Genomic DNA, 26,482 nt, shown 5'->3' on the forward strand with positions numbered 1-26,482 from the left:
GCAGCACACAAACCCTTTATCCGGGGATTACTCATTAAAGAAAAAGCGATCATTACTAAGCCAACAAGGCAACAAATTGACTCTCTTCAGACCCAGATAGACATGCTTACTAAACTACATCAACAAAACTTTGATATATGTTTATAATTTTAAGAATCAAGATTGGTCTGAAAGTTCCTTTTTTGGGAACCACAAACAGGTTTGAGTAAAACCCTAGCCCCTGTTCCTCTTTTGGAACTGGGAGGATCACCCCCATGGTATGTAGGTCTTCTACACAGCGTAAGAACGCCTCTCTCTTTGTCTGGTTTACAGACAATCGAGAAATGTGAAATCTCCCCCTTGGAAGGGATTCTGAATTCCAGAAGATATCCCTGGGACAAAATTTCTAAAGCCCAGGAATTGTGAACATCTCTTGCCCAAGCCTGAGAGAAGAGAGAGAGTCTGCCCCCTACTAGATCCGGTCCCGATCTAGTCTCCATCTGAAGAGCCTCTTCTAGAGCCTCGAACCAGAAAGCAGCTGCAGTAGTTACAGGAACAATGCACGCAATAGGTTGGAGAAGAAAACCCTGATGAACAAAAATTTTCTTCAGGAGACCCTCTAATTTTTTTTATCCTTAGGATCTAGCGTTCGACAGAATAGACTGGGACTTCATGTTTGACGTTTTGGACAGACTGGGATTCCAAGGCCCATTTATACAGGCTATTAGGAGCATATACTCTCACCCCACAGCACATATCAGAGCGGCAGGCTATCAATCCAAACTTATTAACATACGAAACGGTATCGCCACTTCTGTTTGCGCTCTGCATAGAACCGCTGGCAGCGACAATCCGTTTAGCCCCAGAGGTACATGGTGTCAAGATAGGGAGTGAAGAATTTAAAATATCCTTGTTTGCTGACGATGTCCTCCTTACCCTGACTAGACCGCTGACATCTCTCCCGTACCTATATCAAATACTCCAAGACTACTCTGACATTTCAGGATATAAAAACAGAATTTATGTTTACCTGATACATTTCTTTCTCCATCGGTGTGTCCGGTCCACGGCTTCATCCTTACTTGTGGTATATTCTCTTCCCCTACAGGAAATGGCAAAGAGAGCACCCAGCAAGAGCTGTCCATATAGCCCCCCCTCTGGCTCCACCCCCCAGTCATTCGACCAACGGTTAGGAAAAAAAAGGAGAAACTATAGGGTGCCGTGGTGACTGTAGTGTATAAAGAAAGACATTTTTCAAACCTGATTAAAAACCAGGGCGGGCCGTGGACCGGACACACCGTTGGAGAAAGAAATTCATCAGGTAAACATAAATTCTGTTTTCTCCAACATTGGTGTGTCCGGTCCATGGCTTCATCCTTACTTGTGGGAACCAATACCAAAGCTTTAGGACACGGATGAAGGGAGGGAGCAAACCAGGTTACCTAAACGGAAGGCACCACGGCTTGCAAAACCTTTCTCCCAAAAACAGCCTCCGAAGAAGCATAAGTATCAAATTTGTAAAATTTGGCAAAAGTATGCAGAGAAGACCAAGTCGCTGCCTTACAGATCTGATCAACAGAAGCCTCGTTCTTGAAAGCCCATGTGGAAGCCACAGCTCTAGTAGAATGAGCTGTAATTTGTTCAGGAGGCTGCCATCCGGCAGTCTCATAAGCCAATCGGATGATGCTTTTCAGCCAAAAAGAAAGAGGTAGCAGTAGCTTTCTGTCCTCTCCTCTTACCAGAATACACAACAAACAAGGATGATGTCTGTCTGAAATCCTTTGTTGCTTCTAAATAGAACTTTAAAGCACGGACCACATCTAGATTGTGTAACAAGCGATCCTTCTTTGAAACTGTATTCGGACACAGAGAAGGAACAACAATTTCCTGGTTAATATTCCTGTTGGAAACTACCTTTGGAAGAAAACCAGGCTTGGTACGTAAAACTACCTTATCTGTATGGAATACCAGATAGGGAGAAGTACACTGCAAAGCAGATAATTCAGAAACTCTTCTAGCAGAAGAAATAGCAACCAAAAACAGAACTTTCCAAGATAGTAACTTAATATCTATGGAATGCATGGGTTCAAACGGAACCCCCTGAAGAACTGAAAGAACTAAATTTAGACTCCAAGGAGGAGTCATGGGTCTGTAAACAGGCTTGATTCTAACTAACGCCTGTACATCTGGCACTGCTGCCAGACGTTTGTGTAACAAAACAGACAGAGCAGATATCTGTCCTTTTAAGGATCTTGATAGAAGAAATAAAAAAACTACAACTAACACCACATACTCTTTACCATCCCCGTGGAGATGCTACTTGTTCAGAGCGGCAAAGAGAATGACTGGGGGGCGGAGCCAGAGGGGGGGGCTATATGGACAGCTCTTGCTGGGTGCTCTCTTTGCCATTTCCTGTAGGGGAAGAGAATATCCCACAAGTAAGGATGAAGCCGTGGACCGGACACACCAATGTTGGAGAAAATAATCTAGATAAAAGCGAAGCATTATCTATCGCACTGCCAAACCACACCAAAAAGATAATAGACACTAACTTCGCATTCAAATGGGTGAAAGAGGCCCTGAAATACCTAGGAATTAAAATTTCAAGTGATATTACAGAACTCTATAAATTGAACTATGTTCCACTATACAAGACAATTAGACAGGAAATAAAATCTTGGAAGGCCGGTGGTTTCTCGTGGTATGGCCGATTATCGGCCATTAAAATGAATACTCTCCCAAGACTTCTATATATGTTTAGGGCCTTACCAATCAAAATCCCTTTAGTGGATCTAAATAGACTACAGACTGACTTGATCGGCTTTATTAGGGGCAATAAAAAAAGCTAGAATACCTTCCCAAACATTACTACGACATAGGCAAGTGGGAGGGGTAGGGGTTCCAAATTTAATAAACTACTACCAAGCAGCGAGACTAGCACAGACTACTTTACTAGGTAAGAAACCAAAAGACCTCAGATGGGTGCAACTAGAGACACTGATGGCAGGATATAAACACTCAGATGATATTCTCTGGGAACAAATGGAGCATATATCTAGAAAACCACAAGCATCTAAACTAACGGGAGAGATGATGGCGTTGTGGAGTTCGCTATCTACCTCTCTACGTTTACTACCAACAGACTCGTTGAAGAGACCAATTAGGACTCTTCTACCTCAAGACTTCCATGGGCAGATAGGAAAGTGGGAAAACAAAGGTGGCAGATTTCCTACATAAAGGCAAAATGGCTACATTCCAACAAATACAAGAGAAAATATTACCAGAAAAGCTACATTGGTTTTTATATTTACAAATAGCATCAGTCATAACAAAAGCTATGTCGCATATTCCCAATCAAAATCTGACAACACTAGAATGATACTCCAGCTCGAATATTAGACACAAAAAACTTATTTCTCACATATACATCTCAATACAGGTGGCTAAAAACATTGGAAAAAACAAAATTTATGCTTACCTGATAAATTTATTTCTCTTGTGGTGTATCCAGTCCACGGATTCATCCATTACTTGTGGGATATTCTCCTTCCCAACAGGAAGCTGCAAGAGGATCACCCACAGCAGAGCTGTCTATATAGCTCCTCCCCTAACTGCCACTACCAATCATTCGACCGAAGACAAGCAAGAGAAAGGAGAAACTATAGGGTGCAGTGGTGACTGTAGTTTAAAAATAAAAAACACCTGCCTTAAAATGACAGGGCGGGCCGTGGACTGGATACACCACAAGAGAAATAAAATTTATCAGGTAAGCATAAATTTAGTTTTCTCTTGTAAGGTGTATCCAGTCCACGGATTCATCCATTACTTGTGGGATACCAAAACCAAAGCTATAGGACACAGATGAAGGGAGGGACAAGGCAGGCGCTTAAACGGAAGGCAACACTGCCTGTAAGACCTTTCTCCCAAAAATAGCCTCCGAAGAAGCAAAAGTATCAAATTTGTAGAATTTAGAAAAAGTATGAAGCGAGACCAAGTAGCCGCCTTATAAATCTGTTCAACAGAAGCTTCATTTTTAAAAGCCCATGTGGAAGCCACCGCTCTAGTGGAATGAGCTGTAATTCTTTCAGGAGGCTGCTGGCCAGCAGTCTCATAAGCTAAGCGGATTATACTTCTTAATCAAAAAGAAAGAGAAGTTGCTGAAGCATTTTGGCCTCTCCTCTGTCCAGAGTAGACAACAAACAATGCAGATGTTTGACGAAAATCCTCAGTAGCTTGTAAATAAAACTTTAAAGCACAAACCACGTCAAGATTGTGTAATAGACGTTCCTTCTTTGAAGAAGGATTAGGACACAGTGAAGGAACAACAATCTCCTGATTGATATTCTTATTAGATACCACCTTAGGAAGAAACCCAGATTTGGTACGCAAAACTACCTTATCTGCATGGAAAATCAGATAAGGGGAATCACACTGTAAGGCAGATAACTCTGAAACTCTTCGAGCCGAAGAGATAGCTACCAAAAACAGAACTTTCCAAGATAAAAGCTTTATATCTATGGAATGCAGAGGTTCAAACGGAACCCCTTGAAGAACTTTAAGAACTAAATTTAAACTCCATGGCGGAGCAACAGGTTTAAACACAGGCTTGATTCTAACTAAAGCCTGACAAAACACCTGAACGTCTGGAACATCCGCCAGACGCTTGTGCAAAAGAATAGACAGAGCAGAAATCTGTCCCTTTAAGGAACTAGCTGACAATGCCTTCTCCGATCCTTCTTGGAGAAAAGATAATATCCTAGGAATCCTGACTTTACTCCATGAGTAACCCTTGGATTCACACCAATGAAGATATTTACACCATAGCTTATGATAGATTTTCCTGGTGACAGGCTTTCGAGCCTGAACTAAGGTATCAATGACCGACTCAGAGAAACCACGTTTTGATAAAATCAAGCGTTCAATCTCCAAGCAGTCAGACGCAGAGAAATTAGATTTGGATGGTTGAAAGGACCCTGAAGTAGAAGGTCCTGCCTCAGCGGCAGAGTCCATGGTGGAAGGGATGACATGTCCACCAGATATGCATACCAAGTCTTGCGTGGCCACGCAGGTGCTATCAAAATCACAGAAGCTCTCTCCTGCCTGATCTTGGCAATCAGACGAGGGAGCAGAGGAAACGGTGGAAACACATAAGCCAGGCTGAAGGACCAAGGCGCTGCTAGAGCATCTATCAGCGCTGCCTTGGGATCCCTGGACCTGGATCCGTAACAAGGAAGCTTGGCGATCTGACGAGACGCCATGAGATCCAGTTCTGGTTTGCCCCAAAGTTGAATCAACTGTGCAAACACCTCCGGATGGAGTTCCCACTCCCCCGGATGAAAAGTCTGTCGACTTTGAAAATCTGCCTCCCAGTTCTCTACTCCTGGGATATTGATAGCTGATAGATGGCAAGAGTGAACCTCTGCCCATAGAATTATTTTTGAAACCTCCAACATTGCTAGGGAAGTCCTTGTTCCCCCTTGATGGTTGATGTAGGCTACAGTCGTGATATTGTCCGACTTAAATCTGATGAACTTGACCGCAGCAAGCTGAGGCCAAGCCTGAAGAGCATTGAATATCGCTCTTAGTTCCAGAATGTTTATCGGAAGGAGTGCCTCCTCCCGAGTCCCCGAGCCCTGAGCCTTCAGGGAGTTCCAGACTGCACCCCAGCCCAGAAGGCTGGCATCTGTCGTTACTATTGTCCAATCTGGCCTGCGGAAGGTCATACCCTTGGACAGATGGACCCGAGATAGCCACCAGAGAAGAGAATCTCTGGTCTCTTGATCCAGATTTAGTAGAGGGGACAAATCTGTGTAATCCCGATTCCACTGACTGAGCATGCAGAGTTGCAGCGGTCTGAGATGTAAGCGGGCAAACGGCACTATGTCCATTGCCTCTACCATTAAGCTGATTACTTCCATACACTGAGCCACTGAAGGGCGAGAAGTAGAATAAAGATCACGGCAGGAATTTAGAAGTTTTGACAACCTGGCCTCTGTCAGGTAAATCTTCATTTCTACAGAATTTATCAGAGTTCCTAGGAAGGAAACTCTTGTGAGAGGGGATAGAGAACTCTTTTCTTTGTTCACTTTCCACCCATGAGACCTCAAGAATGCCAGAACAATGTCTGTATGGGACCTGGCGATTTGAAAATTCGACGCCTGTATCAGAATGTCATCTAGGTAAGGGGCTACTGCTATACCCCGCGGCCTTAGTACAGCTAGGAGTGACCGTAGAACCTTTGTAAAGATTCTTGGTGCCGTAGCTAACCCAAAGGGAAGAGCCACAAACTGGTAATGCCTGTCTAGGAAGGCGAACCTGAGAAACCGATGATGATCTTTGTGTATCGGAATGTGAAGATAAGCATCCTTTAAGTCCACAGTAGTCATATATTGACCCTCCTGGATCATAGGTAGGATGGTTCGAATAGTCTCCATCTTGAAGGATGGGACCCTGAGAAATTTGTTTAGAATCTTGAGATCTAAGATTGGTCTGAAGGTTCCCTCTTTCTTGGGAACTACAAACAGATTTGAATAGAAGACTTGCCCCTGTTCCTCCTTTGCAACTGGGTGGATCACTCCCATCACTCCCATAACTAGGAGGTCTTGAACACAATGCAAGAATTCCTCTCTCTTTATCTGGTTTGCAGATAATTATGAGAGATGAAATCTCCCTTTTGGGGAAGATGCTTTGAAGTCCAGAAGATATCCCTGCAATTTGCAATTTCCAACGTCCTGGGATCCTGGACATCTCTTGCCCAAGCCTGGGCGAAGAGAGAAAGTCTTCCCCCTACTAGATCTGTTTCCGGATCGGGGGCTGATCTTTCATGCTGTCTTAGAGGCAGCAGCAGGTTTTTTGGCCTGCTTTCCTTTGTTCCAAGCCTGGTTAGGTCTCCAGACCGGCTTGGACTGGGCAAAATTTCCCTCTTGTTTTGTATTAGAGGAAGTTGAAGCTGCGCCACTCGAAGTTTCGAAAGGAACGAAAATTAGTCTGTTTGGTCCTTAATTTGTTGGACCTATCCTGAGGAAGGGCGTGACCTTTTCCTCCAGTAATATCAGAAATGATCTCCTTCAGTCCAGGCCTCGAATAGCGTCTGCCCCTTGAAGGGATAATTGAGAAGCTTAGACTTTGAAGTAACGTCAGCTGACCAGGATTTAAGCCATAGCGCCCTACGCGCCTGAATAGCAAAACATGAGTTCTTAGCCGTTAGCTTGGTTAAATGAACAACGGCGTCAGAAACAAATGAATTGGCTAGCTTAAGAGCTTTAAGCTTGTCAAGGATATCATCCAATGGGGTTTCTACCTGTAGAGCCTCTTCTAAAGACTCAAACCAGAAGGCCGCAGCAGCAGTGACAGGGGCAATGCATGCAAGGGGCTGGAGAATAAAACCTTGTTGAATAAACATTTTCTTAAGGTAACCTTCTAATTTTTTGTCCATTGGATCTAAAAAAGCACAACTGTCCTCGACAGGGATAGTTTTCCGCGTCGCTAGGGTGGAGACTGCTCCCTCCACCTTAGGGACCGTTTGCCACAAGTCCCGTGTAGCGGCATCTATGGGAAACATCTTTTTAAAAACAGGAGGTGGAGAGAACGGTACACCTGGTCTATCCCATTCCTTAGTAATAATTTCTGAAAACCTCTTAGGTATTGGAAAAACATCAGTGTAAACAGGCACTGCATAATATTTATCCAATTTACACAATTTCTCTGGGACTACAATGGCGTCACAGTCATCCAGAGTTGCTAAAACCTCCCTGAGCAACACGCGGAGCTGTTCAAGCTTAAATTTAAATGTAGACATATCAGAATCGGGTTGAAGTGTCTTTCCTGAGTCAGAAATATCACCCACAGATAGAAGCTCGCCTGCCTCGGCTTCTTCACATTGTGAGGGTATATCAGACATAGCTACTAAAGCGTCAGAGAGCTCTGTATTTGTTCTAGCCCCAGAGCTGTCTCGCTTTCCTTGTAACCCTGGCAGTTTTTACAATACCTCTGTAAGGGTATGATTCATAACTGCCGCCATGTCTTGTAAAGTATACGCAATGGGCGCGCTAGATGTGCTTGGCGTCCCTTGAGCGGGAGTTATAGACTCTGACACGTGGGGAGAGTTAGTCGGCATAACTTCCCTCTTGTCAATTTCCTCTGGTGATAAATCTTTTAAAGCCAGAATATGGTCTTTATAACTTATAGTAAGATCAGTGCATTTGGTACACATTCTAAGAGGGGGTTCCACAATGGCTTCTAAACATAATGAACAAGGAGTTTACTCTATGTCAGACATGTTTAACAGACTAGTAATGAGACCAGCAAGCTTGGAAAACACTTTAATTAATGTGAAAAAGCAAAATATAAAAAAACGGTACTGTGCCTTTAAGGGAAAAAAAACAAACAAAAAAACTGCAAAACAGTGAAAAAAAGCAGTTAGCTCAACGAAATTTTTACAGTGTGTATAATAGACTAAAATAGCATTGCACCCACTTGCAAATGGATGATTAACCCCTCAGGCTCAAAAACGAAGCAGAAAAACGGTAAAACCGTTATAACAGTCACAAGCAAACTGCCACAGCTCTACTGTGGCTCCTACCTTCCCATAAAACGACTTTTGTAGGCACAAAAACCCTTTACAGAGGTCCAATATGTCAGGGGACTCCTTCAGGGAAGCTGGATGTATCAGAATGTAAAAACTACTGCGCAATTAGAGCGCAAAAAAAGGCCCCTCCCACCATGCACTCAAAGTGAAAGGGCCATAAATAACTACTCCTAGGAGAAATCTTGTCAGCCATGTGGAAAACTAGGCCCCAAATAAAGATTTATCACCCTTAGTAAAAAATGTTCTTTATATATCATGCAAACGTTTCACATACTAAGCCATAAGAGCAAGTAACATGAATATTACCCTTTACTGCAAGCATGATGCCATTCGTTTGTTAAATCACTGCAATCAGGCTTACCTTAAATATATCAGGTACTGCCAGCATTTTCTAGACCTTATCTCTCTAGAAAAAAATATACTGCACATACCTCAGAGCAGTTAATTCTGCAGGCCGTTCCCCCAGCTGAAGTTTTTCCCATACTCTTCAATTATGTGTGAGAACAGCAGTGGACCTTAGCTACAACCTGCTAAGATCATCAAAAACCTCAGGCAAAACTCTTCTTCTAATTTCTGCCTGAGGTAAAAACAGTACAACGTTGGTACCGTTTAAAAAACAGAATTTATCCTTACCTGATAAATTACTTTCTCCAACGGTGTGTCCGGTCCACGGCGTCATCCATTACTTGTGGGAAATATTCTCCCCCACAGGGAAAGGCAAGGAGAGCACACAGCAAGAGCTGTCCATATAGCTTCCCCTCTGGCTCCGCCCCCCAGTCATTCGACCGACGGTTAGGAGAAAAAGGAGAAACTATAGGGTGCCGTGGTGACTGTAGTGTATAAAGAAAACATTTTTCAACCTGATTAGGAAAACCAGGACGGGCCGTGGACCGGACACACCGTTGGAGAAAGTAATTTATAAGGTAAGCATAAATTCTGTTTTCTCCAACATTGGTGTGTCCGGTCCACGGCGTCATCCATTACTTGTGGGAACCAATACCAAAGCTTTAGGACACGGATGAAGGGAGGGAGCAAATCAGGTTACCTAAATGGAAGGCACCACGGCTTGCAAAACCTTTCTCCCAAAAATACCACAAACTCCTTGCCATCCCCATGGAGATGCTACTTGTTCAGAGCGGCAAGGAGAATGACTGGGGGGCGGAGCCAGAGGGGGAGCTATATGGACAGCTCTTTCTGTGTGCTCTCCTTGCCTTTCCCTGTGGGGGAGAATATTTCCCACAAGTAATGGATGACGCCGTGGACCGGACACACCAATGTTGGAGAAATAAACTTTTGATTGAAGAGAAACGACACTAATTCAACACATCTCTCTTGATACTTCCTTTCTTGTCGAGAGCTATAAGAGAATGACTGGTAGTGGCAGTTAGGGGAGGAGCTATATAGACAGCTCTGCTGTGGGTGATCCTCTTGCAGCTTCCTGTTGGGAAGGAGAATATCCCACAAGTAATGGATGAATCCGTGGACTGGATACACCTTACAAGAGAAATGGGAATTAGACACGAATAAGACCCAATCCAAAGAGGAATGGGAAGAAACCTTCTACACAGCAGGGAAGGGTCTGATCAGTGCAGATTTCAAAGAAAACTGTATTAAGACCACCTTCAGGTGGTATCTCACCCCAATAATCACATCACACTATAATCAGAGGGGCAACAAAAATTGTTATAGAGGGTGTACAGAGACGGGGACATATATACATATGTGGTGGGAGTGCCCCCAGATACAACAGGTATGGCATAAGCTATCTACACTACTAAGTGAGGTCCTGTCAGAAAATATAAACTTGACAATGTCCCAGGCACTATTGAATGAATACATCAAACCCTTTAACAATGCCATAAACACACTTATACGCACTTTATGCACAGCCACCAGGATATGTGTGGCCAGATACTGGAAGACAGGGACCCCCACATGGGGAGAAATAATAGAAAAGATCACAGCTACATATAGGATGTCCGAATCAGCCTCCTTTATACAAGGGAATCATGACCAGTTCTTGAAGATATGAAATTACTGGATTCTGAAGGGATATTAATACACTACAGATAAAGAGCTATAACACTCAGGCATTATAGAACTTAGACATTAAATAAAAGTTACAAGGGGACATAAGACACCGACTGTTTATGAGAACCCCATGTACAACATGGGGTGGGCTTCCTCCCTGGATCTGCGGCGGGAGTTCGGATGAGACAGGCAAGTTACAGTTAGAGTTTATATTTTGTTTTGTTGTTTAATATTTATTGTTACCATATACAGTTGGGGGAAAAAGGGATTCAATTTACAGAATGGAGAGCTATAGAGGGAAGGAGATAGTTGTAATGCTGCAAAGTCTATTTTCCTCTTGAAAGATATCCACTCCTCTCTCTATTGGAAGCTACAATGATATATGCGGAAATACAGACTATTATGGTTGAATCTATGTTAAAACCCTACTTTTTCTATTTTGGCATCACATGAACTCAAGCCTACTAGGCAAGGAACTGAAGATCTCTTATTGAATTGGTGGGAGGAGCAAGAGATCTTACCTGAATGAATAATATGTGATGTCATTTTTTATATGATTTGCAATAAAAATAATTTCAACTAAATACTGTACTGACATTTACTGCTTAGTTGAAGGCATGACCGGTGGATCAGATAAAACCCTTAACCCCCCAATTGAAAGGGGATTCTCCTGTAAGGAAAAAACAGAAGGAGCAGTTAAAGCTTTGGAAGCAAAAGCAGTACCAGATCGATAAGAATGCATTAAAATATTAATACATTAATTGGATAAATTAGAGTAGAAACCTCTGCTTGTTTACAAGATTTAACACTGCTAGGAAGGTGTTCAGATACACACACACACACACACCTTTCTCTCATACATACACAGGTGAAAACGTCACTACACAGACTACAGTGATTGTAAGAGGGATGTATTTGGAGTATGAGGGGGAAATGAGCCTCAACTCAGTCTGAGAACCCCTCTCACTGAAGAATCAAATGCATATTTTTATTCTTCAACCCCTTCCAGCGGAGGCAAAGACAAGACTGAGGTACCTATGAGCTGAGGGATTTTATAGAGCTCTTGGGGTCTGGGAATCTTTGCCTCCTCCTAGCGGTAGGGAAGATTACCAGGGTAAACTGATTGTGGACTCTCACCACCTGTATGAAAAAATTAACCATTTACTTATCACTCAAAGATTGTGTGAACTATTTAGCCATCATAAATATATCCATTGTATGCTGTTAATATCTGACCTGTTCAATACGAATCCTCTCTCTTTCAAGACGCTCCCGTTCCATTCTCTCTCTTTCCAGTTTTTGTCTTTCTATCTCTAGACGCTCCCTTTCTCTCTGTAGACGATCAAGTTCTTCACGTTCACGTAGTACACGGATACGTTCTCGTTCACGACGTTCTCTTTCAGCCATTTCTCTACGCCTAAAAAAAATATATATATTTGTAACTAATAATAATCTTGCCAAGTGCTAAATATTTTCCATAACAAATATGTTCAAGCATATTTAAAAATGTTTTGAAGAGGGAGTAACCAGTGGCTATGAAACTAATATTGTTGGCTTAGGTTACAAGTGGAGTGCACAATTTATGCTTACAGATCATTTCTTTCATTCTGGTGGGAGTCCAAAAGACATAACATGTGGTATTATATTCCAGTCCACTAATAGGCAGCAAAAAAAAAAAAAAAAAACCCTGCATACCAAAGCTTTAATCTCCCATTCTCCTTGAGTTCCTCAGTCATACTTATAGCCAAGACAGGGATAGTAGTATGAGTTTCACACTACAAAAAGAGAGTACATAAATAGCACTCAGACTCACAGTCATCAATTGGATATAATCTTTATGTGTGAAGTATGTGAAAGTGACAAGAAGCTCATTAAAAATTAACTTTTTTTAAGTTTGTTTAAAAACATATTTCCCATTAAAAACACAAGACGCACATGTGCAACAATTATAAATGTCAATACCAGTAAGGGCAAATAACTGACTATAATGGTCAAACTCGTTATCTAGTGGTACTCATGAGCATGCTGGTTGTCCACACAGAGAAACCCAATCCTATTACCACAAGTGGTAAAACCAATAATGGGCTAATATAATAAGAGTGCTATACTCGGCTGACGTGTAATATGCAGCACCACTGGATATAAGAGGCTATAGAGTGTAACTGAGGTCAAATTAAACCGAAGTGTGTAATAATTCTATCCCCAATGTAAATAAAAAGGAATAAGTTTTAAGTGAGAATTACATTCATGAGTAACACCAATGTTCATAGCCCTCAAGTGGTAGAGATATAGTCCTTGTCACTGGTGTACATTGCAAATTAATCTTATAGTACAAATGGACATGATTAGCTTTAATCAAAATAAAAAAAGTAGGTTCAGGATATAGTGGCGGAGTAGTGCTGGTGTCACAAGAATATTACCTGCCAATTGTAAATTGTTTAGCAAAAGAGGACATAGATAAAATAAAAAGGAAAATTATTCTTACCTGATAAATTTGTTTCCTTTACGATAAGATGAGCCCACAGATTTCCTCCTTCCTTATGGGATTACGCCTCCTGGTTAACAGGAGGAGGCAAAGAGCACCACAGCAGAGCTGTATATATAGCACCTCCCTTCCCTCCCCCTCCAGTCATTCGACCGAAGTTAGGAAGAGAAAGGAAGAGCCAAGGGTGCAGAGGTGACTGAAGTTTAACAAAAATAAAAGACCTGTCGTACAGAAACAGGGTGGGCCGTGGACTCATCGTATCATTAAAAAAACAAATTTATCAGGTAAGAATAAATTTCCTTTTCTTTTACAAGATACGATGAGTCCACGGATTTCATCCTTACTTATAGGATACAATACCAAAGCTATAGGACACGGATCAAAGGGTAGGGACAAGACAGGGAACCTAAACAGAAGGAACCACTGCTTGAAGAACTTTTCCCCCAAAAACAGCCTCGGACAAAGCAAAAGTATCAAATTTGTAAAAATTGGATAAAGTGTGAAGTGAAGACCAAGTTGCAGCTTTGCAAATCTGTTCAACAGAAGCATCATTTTTGAATGCCCATGAGGAAGCCACAGCCCTAGTGGAATGAGCCGTAATTCGATCAGGAGGCTGCTGTCCAGCAGTCTCATATGCAAAACGGATGATACTCTTCAGCCAAAACGAGAGAGAAGTAGCCGTAACCTTCTGACCCCTACGCTTCCCAGAAAACATAAACAGGGAAGACGATTGACGAAAATCCTTTGTGGCCTGTAAGTTAAACTTCAAGGCACGGACAACGTCCAAATTATGCAACAGTCGCTCCTTCTTAGAAGGATTAGGACACAAGCAAGGAACAACAATTTCCTGATTAATATTTTTATTCGAAACAACTTTAGGAAGAAAACCAGGTTTGGTACGTAACCACCTTACCCGAATGAAAAATAGGAGAATCACATTGTAACGCTGAAAGCTCAGATACTCTGCGAGCAGAAGAAATAGCAACCAAAAATAAAACTTTCAAAGATAGTAACTTAATATCTATGGAATGCATAGGTTCAAACGGAACCCCTTGAAGAACTGTAAGAACTAAATTCAAACTAAAAAAAAGCAGCAATTGGCCTAAAAACAGGCCTGATTCTAGTCAGACCCCCACTAAAGACTGCACTTCTAGCACTCTGTGCCTGGACTACATGTGAGAAATTGGGAATTTAAAAATTAACTTTTATTGTTAAGTATAAAAATGAAAGGACTCAAAGTTAAAAACTACAGAACTATAGGCCCCATCCTTAATATAGGGTAAGCCTTTGATATGTTAAAGGTAGTTTAGGGATGGTATACAAATGGTATGTGTTTACACAGAATTATCTAGTGCAGAATATAGTAAAGTGAGCTACCCTGACAGAGTTACTTATTAAGTCTCAACTAGTGGTACAATAAAGAATTATCCAGCCAATCCTGTTGTTAAGCAACTCATAGCTTCAGACAATATATATAGCTTATGCAATAAGGTCATATTATATCAGACCATTGAATGGATATATCACTATTTACCCTCTGAAGCCCCCCCCCCCCCTTTTTTACTTGCTTAGCTTATGAGAGCACCTATGCTCACAACTATTCACCTATCATAAGATTGTACACAGTTACAAATAAATAAATATTTTTTTTGCCGCCTCTCGGCCACATTAGTCAACCTCATAAATATAACTATATGGGATTTAAAGTACTGTTGAAATTACCAACTTATGAAATAATTTTTATTAAGTCTTACTCTAAGACAGCAGCTATCCAACCATTATCTTTATATTTATTTATCACTCTGAGAGGAGTTGAATATCATTGGCACTCATTACAGATGATAATGGAATACACTGCCAACATGAATTAGCAATAAAGCCATTGCACATTTGGTCACTAAATCTATCATTATTATAGTGGAAGGACAGATTCCATTAAGAGATACAGGTCCTTCTGACTATTAAGTGATCACATTTAGTATTCTTCAATCTAAATGCAGAAATTATAAGACGTAAGTATACATAGGACACACTCACTTTACTATATTCTGCACTAGATAATTCTGTGTAAACACATACCATTTGTATACCATCCCTAAACTACCTTTAAAATATCAAAGGCTTACCCTATATTAAGGATGGAGCCTATAGTTCTGTAGTTGTTTTTAACTTTGAGTCCTTTCATTTTTATACTTACCAATAAAAGTTAATTTTTAAATTCCCAATTTCTCACATTTAGTCCAGGCACAGAGTAATAGAAGTGCAGTCTTTAGTGGGGGTCTTCTCTTTTTGCAAAGTATATTACTTACTGCACAGCACCACTTTTCTACCAAATAAGTATTAAGACATGAATACATATCGTGTCAACTAATATAAATATAGAAAAGCTTGCCGTGGTGGTGCCACTGTATTTGTGTTGTAGTTATCCGATTCTAGTCAGAGCCTGACAAAAAGACTGAACATCTGGAACATCTGTCAGACGCTTGTGTAACAAAATAGATAAATCGGAAATCTGTCCCTTTAAGGAACTTGCTGACAACCATTTCTACAATCCGTCTTGGAGAAAAGACAAAATTCTGGGAATCCTAACCCTACTCCATGAGTAGCCCTTGGACTCGCACCAATAAAAATATTTACGCCATACTTTAATGGTAAATTTGTCTAGTAACAGGCTTAAGTGCCTGAATCAAGGTATCTATGACCGAATCAGAAAACCCTTGCTTAGATAAAAGCGTTCAATCTCCAAGCAGCTAGCTGCAGAGAAACTAGATTCGGATGATGGAAGGGTCCCTGAATGAGAAGGTCTTTCCTCAATGGAAGCTTCCACGGTGGCTGAGATGACATGTCCACCAGATCGGCATACCAAGTCCTGCGAGGCCGCGCAGGAGCGATGAGGATTACCGAAGCCCTCTCCTGTTTGACTCGAGCAATCACCCGGGGAAGGAGAGCAAATGGAGGGAACACATAAGCTAGGCTGAAAGACCAAGGTACTGCCAAGGCATCTATCAGCTCGGCCTGGGGATCCCTGGACCTTGATCCGTATCTCGGAAGCTTGGCATTCTGACGAGACGCCATAAGATTCAACTCCGGCCTGCCCCATCTGAGAATCAGGTTGGCAAATACCTCCGGATGAAGTTCCCATTCTCCTGGATGAAATGTCTGTCTGCTCAGAAAGTCCGCCTCCCAGTTTACCACACCTGGGATGTGGATCCCCGACAGATAACAAGAGTGAGCCTCCGCCTACTGAATTATCTTGGCTACTTCTGTCATCGCTAAGGAACTCCTTGTTCCTCCCTGATGATTGATGTAAGCTACAGTCGTAATGTTGTCCCACTGGAATCTGATTAACTTGGCCGCAGCCAACTGAGGCCAAGCCTGCAGTGCATTGAAAATTGCTCTCAACTCTAGGATATTGATGGGAAGTAGAGACTCTGTTCAAGTCCATATACCCTGAGCCCTCAGGGAGTTCCAGACTGCTCCCCATCCTAACAGGCTGGCATCCGTTGTCCCTATCACCCATGAGGGTCTGCGGAAGCATGTCCCTTGGGATAGATGATCCAGTGACAACCACCATAGGAGAGAGTCCCTTGTTCTCTGGTCTAGATTTATTTGAGGAGACAAATTTGTATAGCCTCTATTCCACTGACTGAGCATGGTCCGTTGCAGAGGCCTGAGATTAAACCGAGCAAATGGAATGATGTCCATTGCCGCTACCATCAATCCAATCACCTCCATGCACTGAGCCACTGACGGCCGAGGATTTATCAGAAGAGCTCGGCATGTGTTCAGAATCTTTAATTTTCTGACCTCTGTCAAAAAGATTCTCATGGATAGAGAGTCAGAGTTCCCAAGAAAGGAACCCTTGTTTGTGGAACTAGCAAACTCTTTTCAAGATTTACCTTCCACCCATGAGTCCTCAGGGAGGATAGAACAATGTCGGTATGAGACTTGCTAGCTGATAAGACGACGCCTGGATCAGAATATCGTCCAGATAAGGCGCCACTGCAATGCCCTGCGGTCTTAGAACTGCCAGCAGAGACCCCAGAACATTTGTGAAAATTCTGGGTGCCGTGGCCAGACTGAAAGGAAGAGCCACAAACTGAAAATGTTTGTCCAGAAAGGCAAAACTCAGTAACTTGTGATGATCTCTGTGGATAGGAACATGAAGATATGCATCCTTTAGGATCCACGGTAGTCATAAATTGACCCTCCTGGATCAATGGATGAATGGTACGAATAGTTTCCATCTTGAAAGATGAAACTCTGAGAAATTTGTTTAGATTCTTGAGATCTAAGATAGGTCTGAAAGTTCCCTCTTTTTTGGGAACTACAAACAGATTTGAATAAAACCCCTGTCCCTGAATTGGAACGGGAGAAATTACTCCCATGGAGGATAAGGTCTCTTACACAGCGTAAGAACGCCTCTCTCTTTATCTGGTCTACAGACAATCGAGAAAGAAGGAATCTTCCTCTGGGGGAAGAATTTCTGAACTCCAGTTTGTATGGACACTGATGAAGGGAGGGAGCAAATCAGGTCACCTAAATGGAAGGCACCACGGCTTGCAAAACCTTTCTCCCAAAAATAGCCTCCGAAGAAGCAAAAGTATCAAATTTGTAAAATTTGGTAAAAGTGTGCAGTGAAAACCAAGTCGCTGCCTTACATATCTGGTCAACAGAAGCCTCGTTCTTGAAGGCCCATGTGGAAGCCACAGCCCTAGTGGAGTGAGCTGTGATTCTTTCAGGAGGCTGCCGTCCGGCAGTCTCATAAGACAATCGGATAATGCTTTTAAGCCAAAAGGAAAGAGAGGTAGAAGTCGCTTTTTGACCTCTCCTTTTACCAGAATAAACAACAAACAAGGAAGATGTTTGTCTGAAATCTTTAGTAGCCTCTAAATAGAATTTTAGAGCACGGACTACGTCCAAATTGTGTAACAAACGTTCCTTCTTTGAAACTGGATTCGGACACAAAGAAGGTACAACTATCTCCTGGTTAATATTTTTGATGGAAACAACTTTCGGAAGAAAACCAGGCTTAGTACGCAAAACCACCTTATCTGCATGGAACACCAGATAGGGCGGAGAACACTGCAGAGCAGATAACTCTGAAACTCTTCTAGCAGAAGAAATTGCAACCAAAAACAAAACTTTCCAAGATAGTAACTTAATATCTACGGAATGTAAGGGTTCAAACGGAACCCCTTGAAGAACTGAAAGAACTAGATTTAGACTCCAGGGGGGAGTCAAAGGTCTGTAAACAGGCTTGATCCTAACCAGAGCCTGAACAAATGCTTGATCATCTGGCACGGCTGGCTGCCAGTCTTTTGTGAAGTAAAACAGATAAAGCAGAGATCTGTCCCTTTAGAGAACTTGCAGATAATCCTTTCTCCAAACCTTCTTGTAGAAAGGATAGAATCTTAGGAATTCTTATCTTGTTCCATGGGAATCCTTTAGATTCACACCAACAGATATATTTTTTCCATATTTTATGGTAAATTTTTCTAGTTACAGGCTTTCTAGCCTGAATCAGAGTATCTATTACAGAATCTGAAAACCCACGTTCAATCAAGCGTTCAATCTCCAAGCCGTCAGTTGGAGGGAAACCAGATTCGGATGTTCGAATGGACCCTGAACAAGAAGGTCCTGTCTCAAAGGTAGCTTCCATGGTGGAGCCGATGACATATTCACCAGGTCTGCATACCAAGTCCTGCGTGGCCACGCAGGAGCTATCAAGATCACTGAGGCCCTCTACTGATTGATCCTGGCTACCAGCCTGGGGATGAGAGGAAACGGTGGGAATACATAAGCTAGGTTGAAGGTCCAAGGTGCTACTAGTGCATCTACTAGAGTCGCCTTGGGATCCCTGGATCTGGACCCGTAGCAAGGAACCTTGAAGTTCTGACGAGACGCCATCAGATCCATGTCTGGAATGCCCCATAATGGAGTTATTTGGGCAAAGATTTCCGGATGGAGTTCCCACTCCCCCGGATGGAATGTCTGACGACTCAGAAAATCCGCTTCCCAATTTTCCACTCCTGGGATGTGGATCGCAGACAAGTGGCAGGAGTGATCCTCCGCCCATTGAATTATCTTGGTCACTTCTTTCATCGCCAGGGAACTCCTTGTTCCCCCCTGATGATTGATATATGCAACGGTCGTCATGTTGTCTGACTGAAACCTTATGAATTTGGCCTTTGCTAGTTGAGGCCAAGCTCTGAGAGCATTGAATATCGCTCTCAGTTCCAGAATGTTTATCGGGAGACGAGACTCTTCCCGAGACCATAGACCCTGAGCTTTCAGGGATTCCCAGACCGCGCCCCAGCCCACTAGGCTGGCGTCGGTCGTGACAATGACCCACTCTGGTCTGCGGAAGCTCATTCCCTGTGACAGATTGTCCAGGATCAGCCACCAACGGAGTGAATCTCTGGTCTTTTGATCTACTTGAATCGTCGGAGACAAGTCTGTATAATCCCCATTCCACTGTCTGAGCATGCACAGTTGTAATGGTCTTAGATGAATTTGTGCAAAAGGAACTATGTCCATTGTTGCAACCATCAATCCTATTACTTCCATGCACTGCGCTATGGAAGGACGTGGAACAGAATGAAGTACTTGACAAGAGCTTAGAAGTTTTGATTTTCTGACCTCTGTCAGAAAAATCCTCATTTCTAAGGAATCTATTATTGTTCCCAAGAAGGGAACTCTTGTTGACGGGGACAGAGAACTTTTTTCTTTGTTCACCTTCCATCCGTGAGATCTGAGAAAGGCTAGGACGATGTCCGTATGAGCCTTTGCCTTTGACAGGGACGACGCTTGAATCAGGATGTCGTCCAAGTAAGGTACTACTGCAATGCCCCTTGGTCTTAGAACCGCTAGAAGGGACCCTAGTACCTTTGTGAAAATCCTTGGAGCAGTGGCTAATCCGAATGGAAGTGCCACAAACTGGTAATGCTTGTCCAGAAAAGCGAACCTTAGGAACTGATGATGTTCCTTGTGGATAGGAATATGTAGGTACGCATCCTTTAAATCCACGGTAGTCATAAATTGATTTTCCTGGATAGTAGGTAGGATCGTTCGAATAGTTTCCATTTTGAACGATGGTACCCTGAGAAATTTGTTTAGGATCTTTAGATCCAAAATTGGTCTGAATGTTCCCTCTTTTTTGGGAACTATGAACAGATTGGAATAAAATCCCATTCCTTGTTCTCTTATTGGAACTGGATGTATCACTCCCATCTTTAACAGGTCTTCTACACAATGTAAGAATGCCTGTCTCTTTATTTGGTTTGAAGATAATTGAGACCTGTGGAACCTTCCCCTTGGGGGTAGTTCCTTGAATTCCAGGAGATAACCTTGAGAAACTATTTCTAGCGCCCAAGGATCCTGAACATCTCTTGCCCAAGCCTGAGCAAAGAGAGAAAGTCTGCCCCCCACTAGATCCGGTCCCGGATCGGGGGCTATCCCTTCATGCTGTTTTGGTAGCAGTGGTAGGCTTCTTGGCCTGCTTACCCTTGTTCCAGCCTTGCATTGGTTTCCAGGCTGGTTTGGGTTGTGAAGTATTACCCTCTTGCTTAGAGGATACAGAATTAGAGGCTGGTCCGTTTCTGCGAAAGGGACGAAAATTAGGCTTATTTTTAGCCTTAAAAGACCTATCCTGTGGGAGGGCGTGGCCCTTTCCCCCAGTGATGTCTGAAATAATCTCTTTCAAATCAGGTCCAAATAATGTTTTACCTTTGAAAGGAATGTTAAGCAATTTTGTCTTGGAAGACACATCCGCTGACCAAGACTTTAGCCAAAGCGCTCTGCGCGCCACGATAGCAAACCCTGAATTTTTCGCCGCTAATCTAGCTAATTGCAAAGCGGCATCTAAAACAAAAGAGTTAGCCAATTTAAGTGCTTGAACTCTGTCCATAACCTCCTCATACGAAGATTCTTTACTGAGCGACTTTTCTAGTTCCTCGAACCAGAAACACGCTGCCGTAGTGACAGGAACAATGCATGAAATTGGTTGTAGAAGGTAACCTTGCTGTACAAAAATCTTTTTAAGCAAACCCTCTAATTTCTTATCCATAGGATCTTTGAAAGCACAACTATCTTCGATAGGAATAGTAGTGCGTTTGTTTAGAGTAGAAACCGCCCCCTCGACCTTGGGGACTGTCTGCCATAAGTCCTTTCTGGGGTCGAATATAGGAAATAATTTCTTAAATATAGGGGGGGGGACAAAAGGTATGCCGGGCCTTTCCCACTCTTTATTTACTATGTCCGCCACCCGCTTGGGTATAGGAAAAGCGTCGGGGGGCACCGGAACCTCTAGGAACTTGTCCATCTTACATAATTTCTCTGGAATGACCAAATTGTCACAATCATCCAGAGTAGATAACACCTCCTTTAAGCAGTGCGCGGAGATGTTCTAATTTAAATGTCACAACATCAGGTTCAGCTTGATGAGAAATTTTTCCTGAATCTGAGATTTCTCCATCAGACAAAACCTCCCTCATGGCCCCTTGAGATTGGTGTGAGGGTATGTCAGAACAGTTATCATCAGCGTCCTCTTGCTCTTCAGTGTTTAAAACAGAGCAATCGCGCTTTCTCTGATAAGTAGGCATTTTGGATAAAAGATTTGCTATGGAGTTATCCATTACAGCCGTTAATTGTTGCATGGTAATAAGTATTGGCGCACTAGATGTACTAGGGGCCTCCTGTGTGGGCATAACTGGTGTAGACACAGTAGGGGATGATGTAGTATCATGTTTACTCCCCTCATTTGAGGAATCATCTTGGGCAATATCATTATCTGTGGCATTACTGTCCTTAATTTGTTTGGACACTATGGCACAATTATCACATAAATTTAAATGGGGAGACACATTGGCTTTCATACATATAGAACATAGCTTATCTGATGGTACAGACATGTTAAACAGGCTTAAACTTGTCAACAAAGCACAAAAAACGTTTTAAAATAAAACCGTTACTGTCACTTTAAATTTCAAACTGAAAACACTTTATTACTGAATATGTGAAAAAGTATGAAGGAATTGTTCAAAATTCACCAAAATTTCACCACAATGTCTTAAAGCATTAAAAGTATTGCACACCAAATTTCAGAGCTTTAACCATTAACGGAACTGGAGCCGTTTTCAAATTTAACCCCTATACAGTCCCAGCTATAGCCTTTGCTGAGACCCAACCAAGCCCAGAGGGGAATACGATACCAATTGAAGCCTTCTAGAAGCTTTTTTAGTGATTCTTAGATCCTCGCACATGCATCTGCATGCCTTGCTCTCCAAAAACAACTGCGCAGTAATGGCGCGAAAATGAGGCCGAGTCTATAACTAGAAAGGCCCCCAGACTAAAAAAGGTGTCCAACACAGTGCCTGCCGTTTTTTAAACGTTCCCCAAGATTATAATGCCAATTATTAGCTACAATCTGCATAATATGCCCCAATAAAGCAATCGTTTTAGCCCATAAAAATGTCTACCAGTTTTTAAGCCCTTTTTTAAGCCCTTTATTCTTTTATATTTGACTAAGAAAATGGCTTACCGGTCCCCATGAGGGGAAATGACAGCCTTCCAGCATTACACAGTCTTGTTAGAAATATGGCTAGTCATACCTTAAGCAGAAAGGTCTGCTAACCGTTTCCCCCAACTGAAGTTACTTCATCTCAACAGTCCTGTGTGGAAACAGCAATCGATTTTAGTTACTGTCTGCTAAAATCATCTTCCTCTTACAAACAGAAATCTTCATCCTTTTCTGTTTCAGAGTAAATAGTACATACCAGCACTATTTTAAAATAACAAACACTTGATAGAAGAATAAAAACTACATTTAAACACCAAAAAACTCTTAACCATCTCCGTGGAGATGTTGCCTGTGCAAAGGCAAAGAGAATGACTGGGGTGGGCGGAGCCTAGGAGGGATCATGTGACCAGCTTTGCTGGGACTCTTTGCCATTTCCTGTTGGGGAAGAGAATATCCCACAAGTAAGGATGACGCCGTGGACCGGACACACCAATGTTGGGGAAATTATTATATTTTCACTGGCTGTGATAGAGTTAATGCAGTTGGCCAACCTTACAATAAAGACACACAGTAAGAGAGATCTCTTGATCATACAAAAATGCTCCTTTTTAGGTCATAGGTAAAAAATGTCAAAGCTTTTTCTGGAAATGGCTTATATCACGTATTGCAAATTATCTTGTAACTTTATATCTATTTAGGTATAGCCAACTGTGTGGCCAAATAGATAAGTCACGTCCGTTGGAAAGTTTGTGATAGATGATAAGAACTGACAATTTATCCTATCTGTAATTTGCAGTTGTATGCGGTCTGACTTTATGCGCAAACACAGTCTCACAAGTGCACTTGTTTAAATTCGAACAGTGTCAAACCTTATTTATATTAGGCTCCTTCCTTCCGATGTTCCGCCTGGTCTCCAGACCTATGGCGTGGGTCTCTTTCTTGTTTTTAGGTGTTTACATCCGTCTGCAGCCTTGCAGGGAAATCCGCCGATTTTCGAGCAGTCTGTGTCCTCAGCGTCTCATCAGCGGTTAGCCCCAGAAGCCTTCTTCCTAAGACTCGCCGTGATTGGTTCTCCTGTGGGGTGTTGTCCTGCTGACAGCGCTGTGACCGCTCTATGGCAAAACTTGACAAGAAACTCTCTTGAAAGAAACAATTGATAACAAAAACTTGAATCTTCAGCAGAGCACCTCTCTCTGCCAACCTCCATGAAATGGGTCAAAGAACTACTGTGAGGGTAGGGGAAGTAGGATGGATATGTAAAGCTTTGTTGGGGGTGTCTTTTCTAAGTGAAGTATTTCCCATAGGTAATGAGCTGCTGGACTCTCCCTGCCATTAGAAATAAACACTGCAATACCCAGAGACCTGATCACAGACAAAAGGGCTCCCCGGACCTTTGTGAATATTCTTGGAGCTTTAGCCAGACCAAATGGAAGCGCAGCAAACTGAAAATGCCTGTCAAAAAAAGGCAAACCTCAGAAACTGGGAAGATCTACCTCTCCAGCCCTGCTCTCTCTCCCTCTGTCCTCTCTCAGGTTAGCAACTGCTTATCTGGTATTTCTTCCTGGATGGCCTCTCACCACCTAAAGATTAACATGTCCAAGACTGAGCTCCTTCTTATCCCCCCCTCAAGCTCTATGCAGACTTCTGACTTCTCTATCGCTGTTGACGGCATCACCATTTCCCCATCGCCCCAAGTCCGCTGCCTCAGAGTCACACTTGACTCAAACCTATCCTTCGTGCCCCATATCCAATCGCTTTCTACATCCTGCCGCAATCATCTACTCAATATTTCCAAAATTCGCCCTTTTCCGAGCGCTGACACCACAAAGCAAATAATCAACTCCCTTGTTATCTCCCGACTTGACTACTGCAATAACCTACTCGCTGGCCTTCCTCTTTCCTGCCTCTCCCCCCTTCAATACATCCTAAATGCCTCTGCCAGGCTGATCCACCTTTCCCGTCGATCTTTATCTGCTGCACCTCTCTGAGTCCCTTCATTGGCTCCCCATTCACAGCAGAATCAAATTCAAAATTCTCACCAAGGCCGCTCCCCTCTACCTATCCTCTCTAATACACAAGTATACTCCAGCCCGTCCACTAAGATCCAACAATGACCTGCTCCTTGCATCCGCAACTATCACCTCATCTCATGCTAGACTGCAGCACCTACCCTCTGGAACACACTCCCTTGTGCCGTCAGGCTTTTCCCTAATCTTTCTTCCTTTAAATGTTCCCTGAAGACTTTTCTATTCAGGGAAGCCTACCACCCAACTCAAATTAATTTCACTTACCTAACATTTTCATCATCTAACTCTGTATTAACATCTTTCTCAATCTTGCAGTCCTCACCTCCTGTTTCTCAACCTCCTACCCATCTAGATTGTAAATTCCCACGGGAATATGGCCCTCAATCCCTCCTGTATGTGTTTATAAATTTTGTCCTGTATCTTACAAGTCTTGTATTTTATTTAAATGAATTGTATCCATGGACAGCGCTGCGGAATATGTTGGCGCTTAATAAATAAAGTATAATAATAATTTCTGAATAGGAACATGAAGGTAAGCATCCTTTAAATCTATTGTGGACATAAATTGACCTTGCTGAACAAAAATGTAGAATAGTCTTAATGGTTTCCATTCTGAAAGATGTAATCCTTAAAAACCTGTTGAGAGCTTTTAGATCTAGAACTGGTCTGAAAATACCTTCCCTTCTTTGGAACAATAACAAGTTTTAATAAAATCCAATACCCTGTTCCTGCAAAGGAACTGGATCACTCCCATATCTTCCAGATCTGAGAGACTAGAGAAAAGCTTGAGAGCTTTTACAGGATTCCTCTGTGAGGCCTTGTTCTAAATCCTATTTGGTAACCATAAGACACTATATTCAGAACCCAGGGATCTGGAAAAGACTGAAACCCAAGTCTCTTGATATAAAAGCTTAATCTGCCCCCTAACAGAATTTGTGAATCGGGGCAGCAAATTCATATGCAGTTTTGGTAGCAGGGATAGATAACGTACCCTGCTTTCACTTGTTCCAGTTAGTATTAGGCATCCAGACGAACCTTGCTTTTGTGCAGAAGAGTAAGCTTTTTGTTCCTTATTATAACGAAAAAGGAACAAAAAGATATTAGAAGCTTTGGCTTTCCCTCAAGACATTCTGTGCTGAGGAAGAAAAACATAATTTATGTAAGAACTTACCTGATAAATTCATTTCTTTCATATTAGCAAGAGTCCATGAGCTAGTGACGTATGGGATATACATTCCTACCAGGAGGGGCAAAGTTTCCCAAACCTCAAAATGCCTATAAATACACCCCTCACCACACCCACAATTCAGTTTAACGAATAGCCAAGAAGTGGGGTGATAAGAAAAAAGTGCGAAAGCATATAAAATAAGGAATTGGAATAATTGTGCTTTATACAAAAAATCATAACCACCACAAAAAAGGGCGGGCCTCATGGACTCTTGCTAATATGAAAGAAATGAATTTATCAGGTAAGTTCTTACATAAATTATGTTTTCTTTCATGTAATTAGCAAGAGTCCATGAGCTAGTGACGTATGGGATAATGACTACCCAAGATGTGGATCTTTCCACACAAGAGTCACTAGAGAGGGAGGGATAAAATAAAAACAGCCAATTCCTGCTGAAAATAATCCACACCCAAAATAAAGTTTAATGAAAAACATAAGCAGAAGATTCAAACTGAAACTGCTGCCTGAAGTACTTTTCTACCAAAAACTGCTTCAGAAGAAGAAAATACAACAAAATGGTAGAATTTGGTAAAGGTATGCAAAGAGAACCAAGTTGCCACTTTGCAAATCTGATCAACCGAAGCTTCATTCCTAAACGCCCAGGAAGTAGAAACTGACCTAGTAA

At 42.2% G+C, this 26,482-nt stretch overlaps 1 protein-coding gene across 2 annotated transcripts in view; it reads right to left on the reverse strand.

Annotated features, from left to right (window-relative positions):
* The window catches only part of SLTM (SAFB like transcription modulator), a 365,442-nt gene that overhangs the window by 130,980 nt on the left and 207,980 nt on the right, over positions 1–26,482 (reverse strand). For both annotated transcript variants that reach the window (XM_053717529.1, XM_053717528.1), the window contains exon 14: positions 11,834–12,014. In XM_053717529.1, coding sequence (XP_053573504.1) covers positions 11,834–12,014 — 181 coding nt within the window. The remainder of the gene's footprint in view (positions 1–11,833; positions 12,015–26,482) is intronic.

This window comes from Bombina bombina, chromosome 6 (genome assembly GCF_027579735.1).
Source record: "Bombina bombina isolate aBomBom1 chromosome 6, aBomBom1.pri, whole genome shotgun sequence".
Taxonomy (NCBI): Eukaryota; Metazoa; Chordata; class Amphibia; order Anura; family Bombinatoridae; genus Bombina; species Bombina bombina.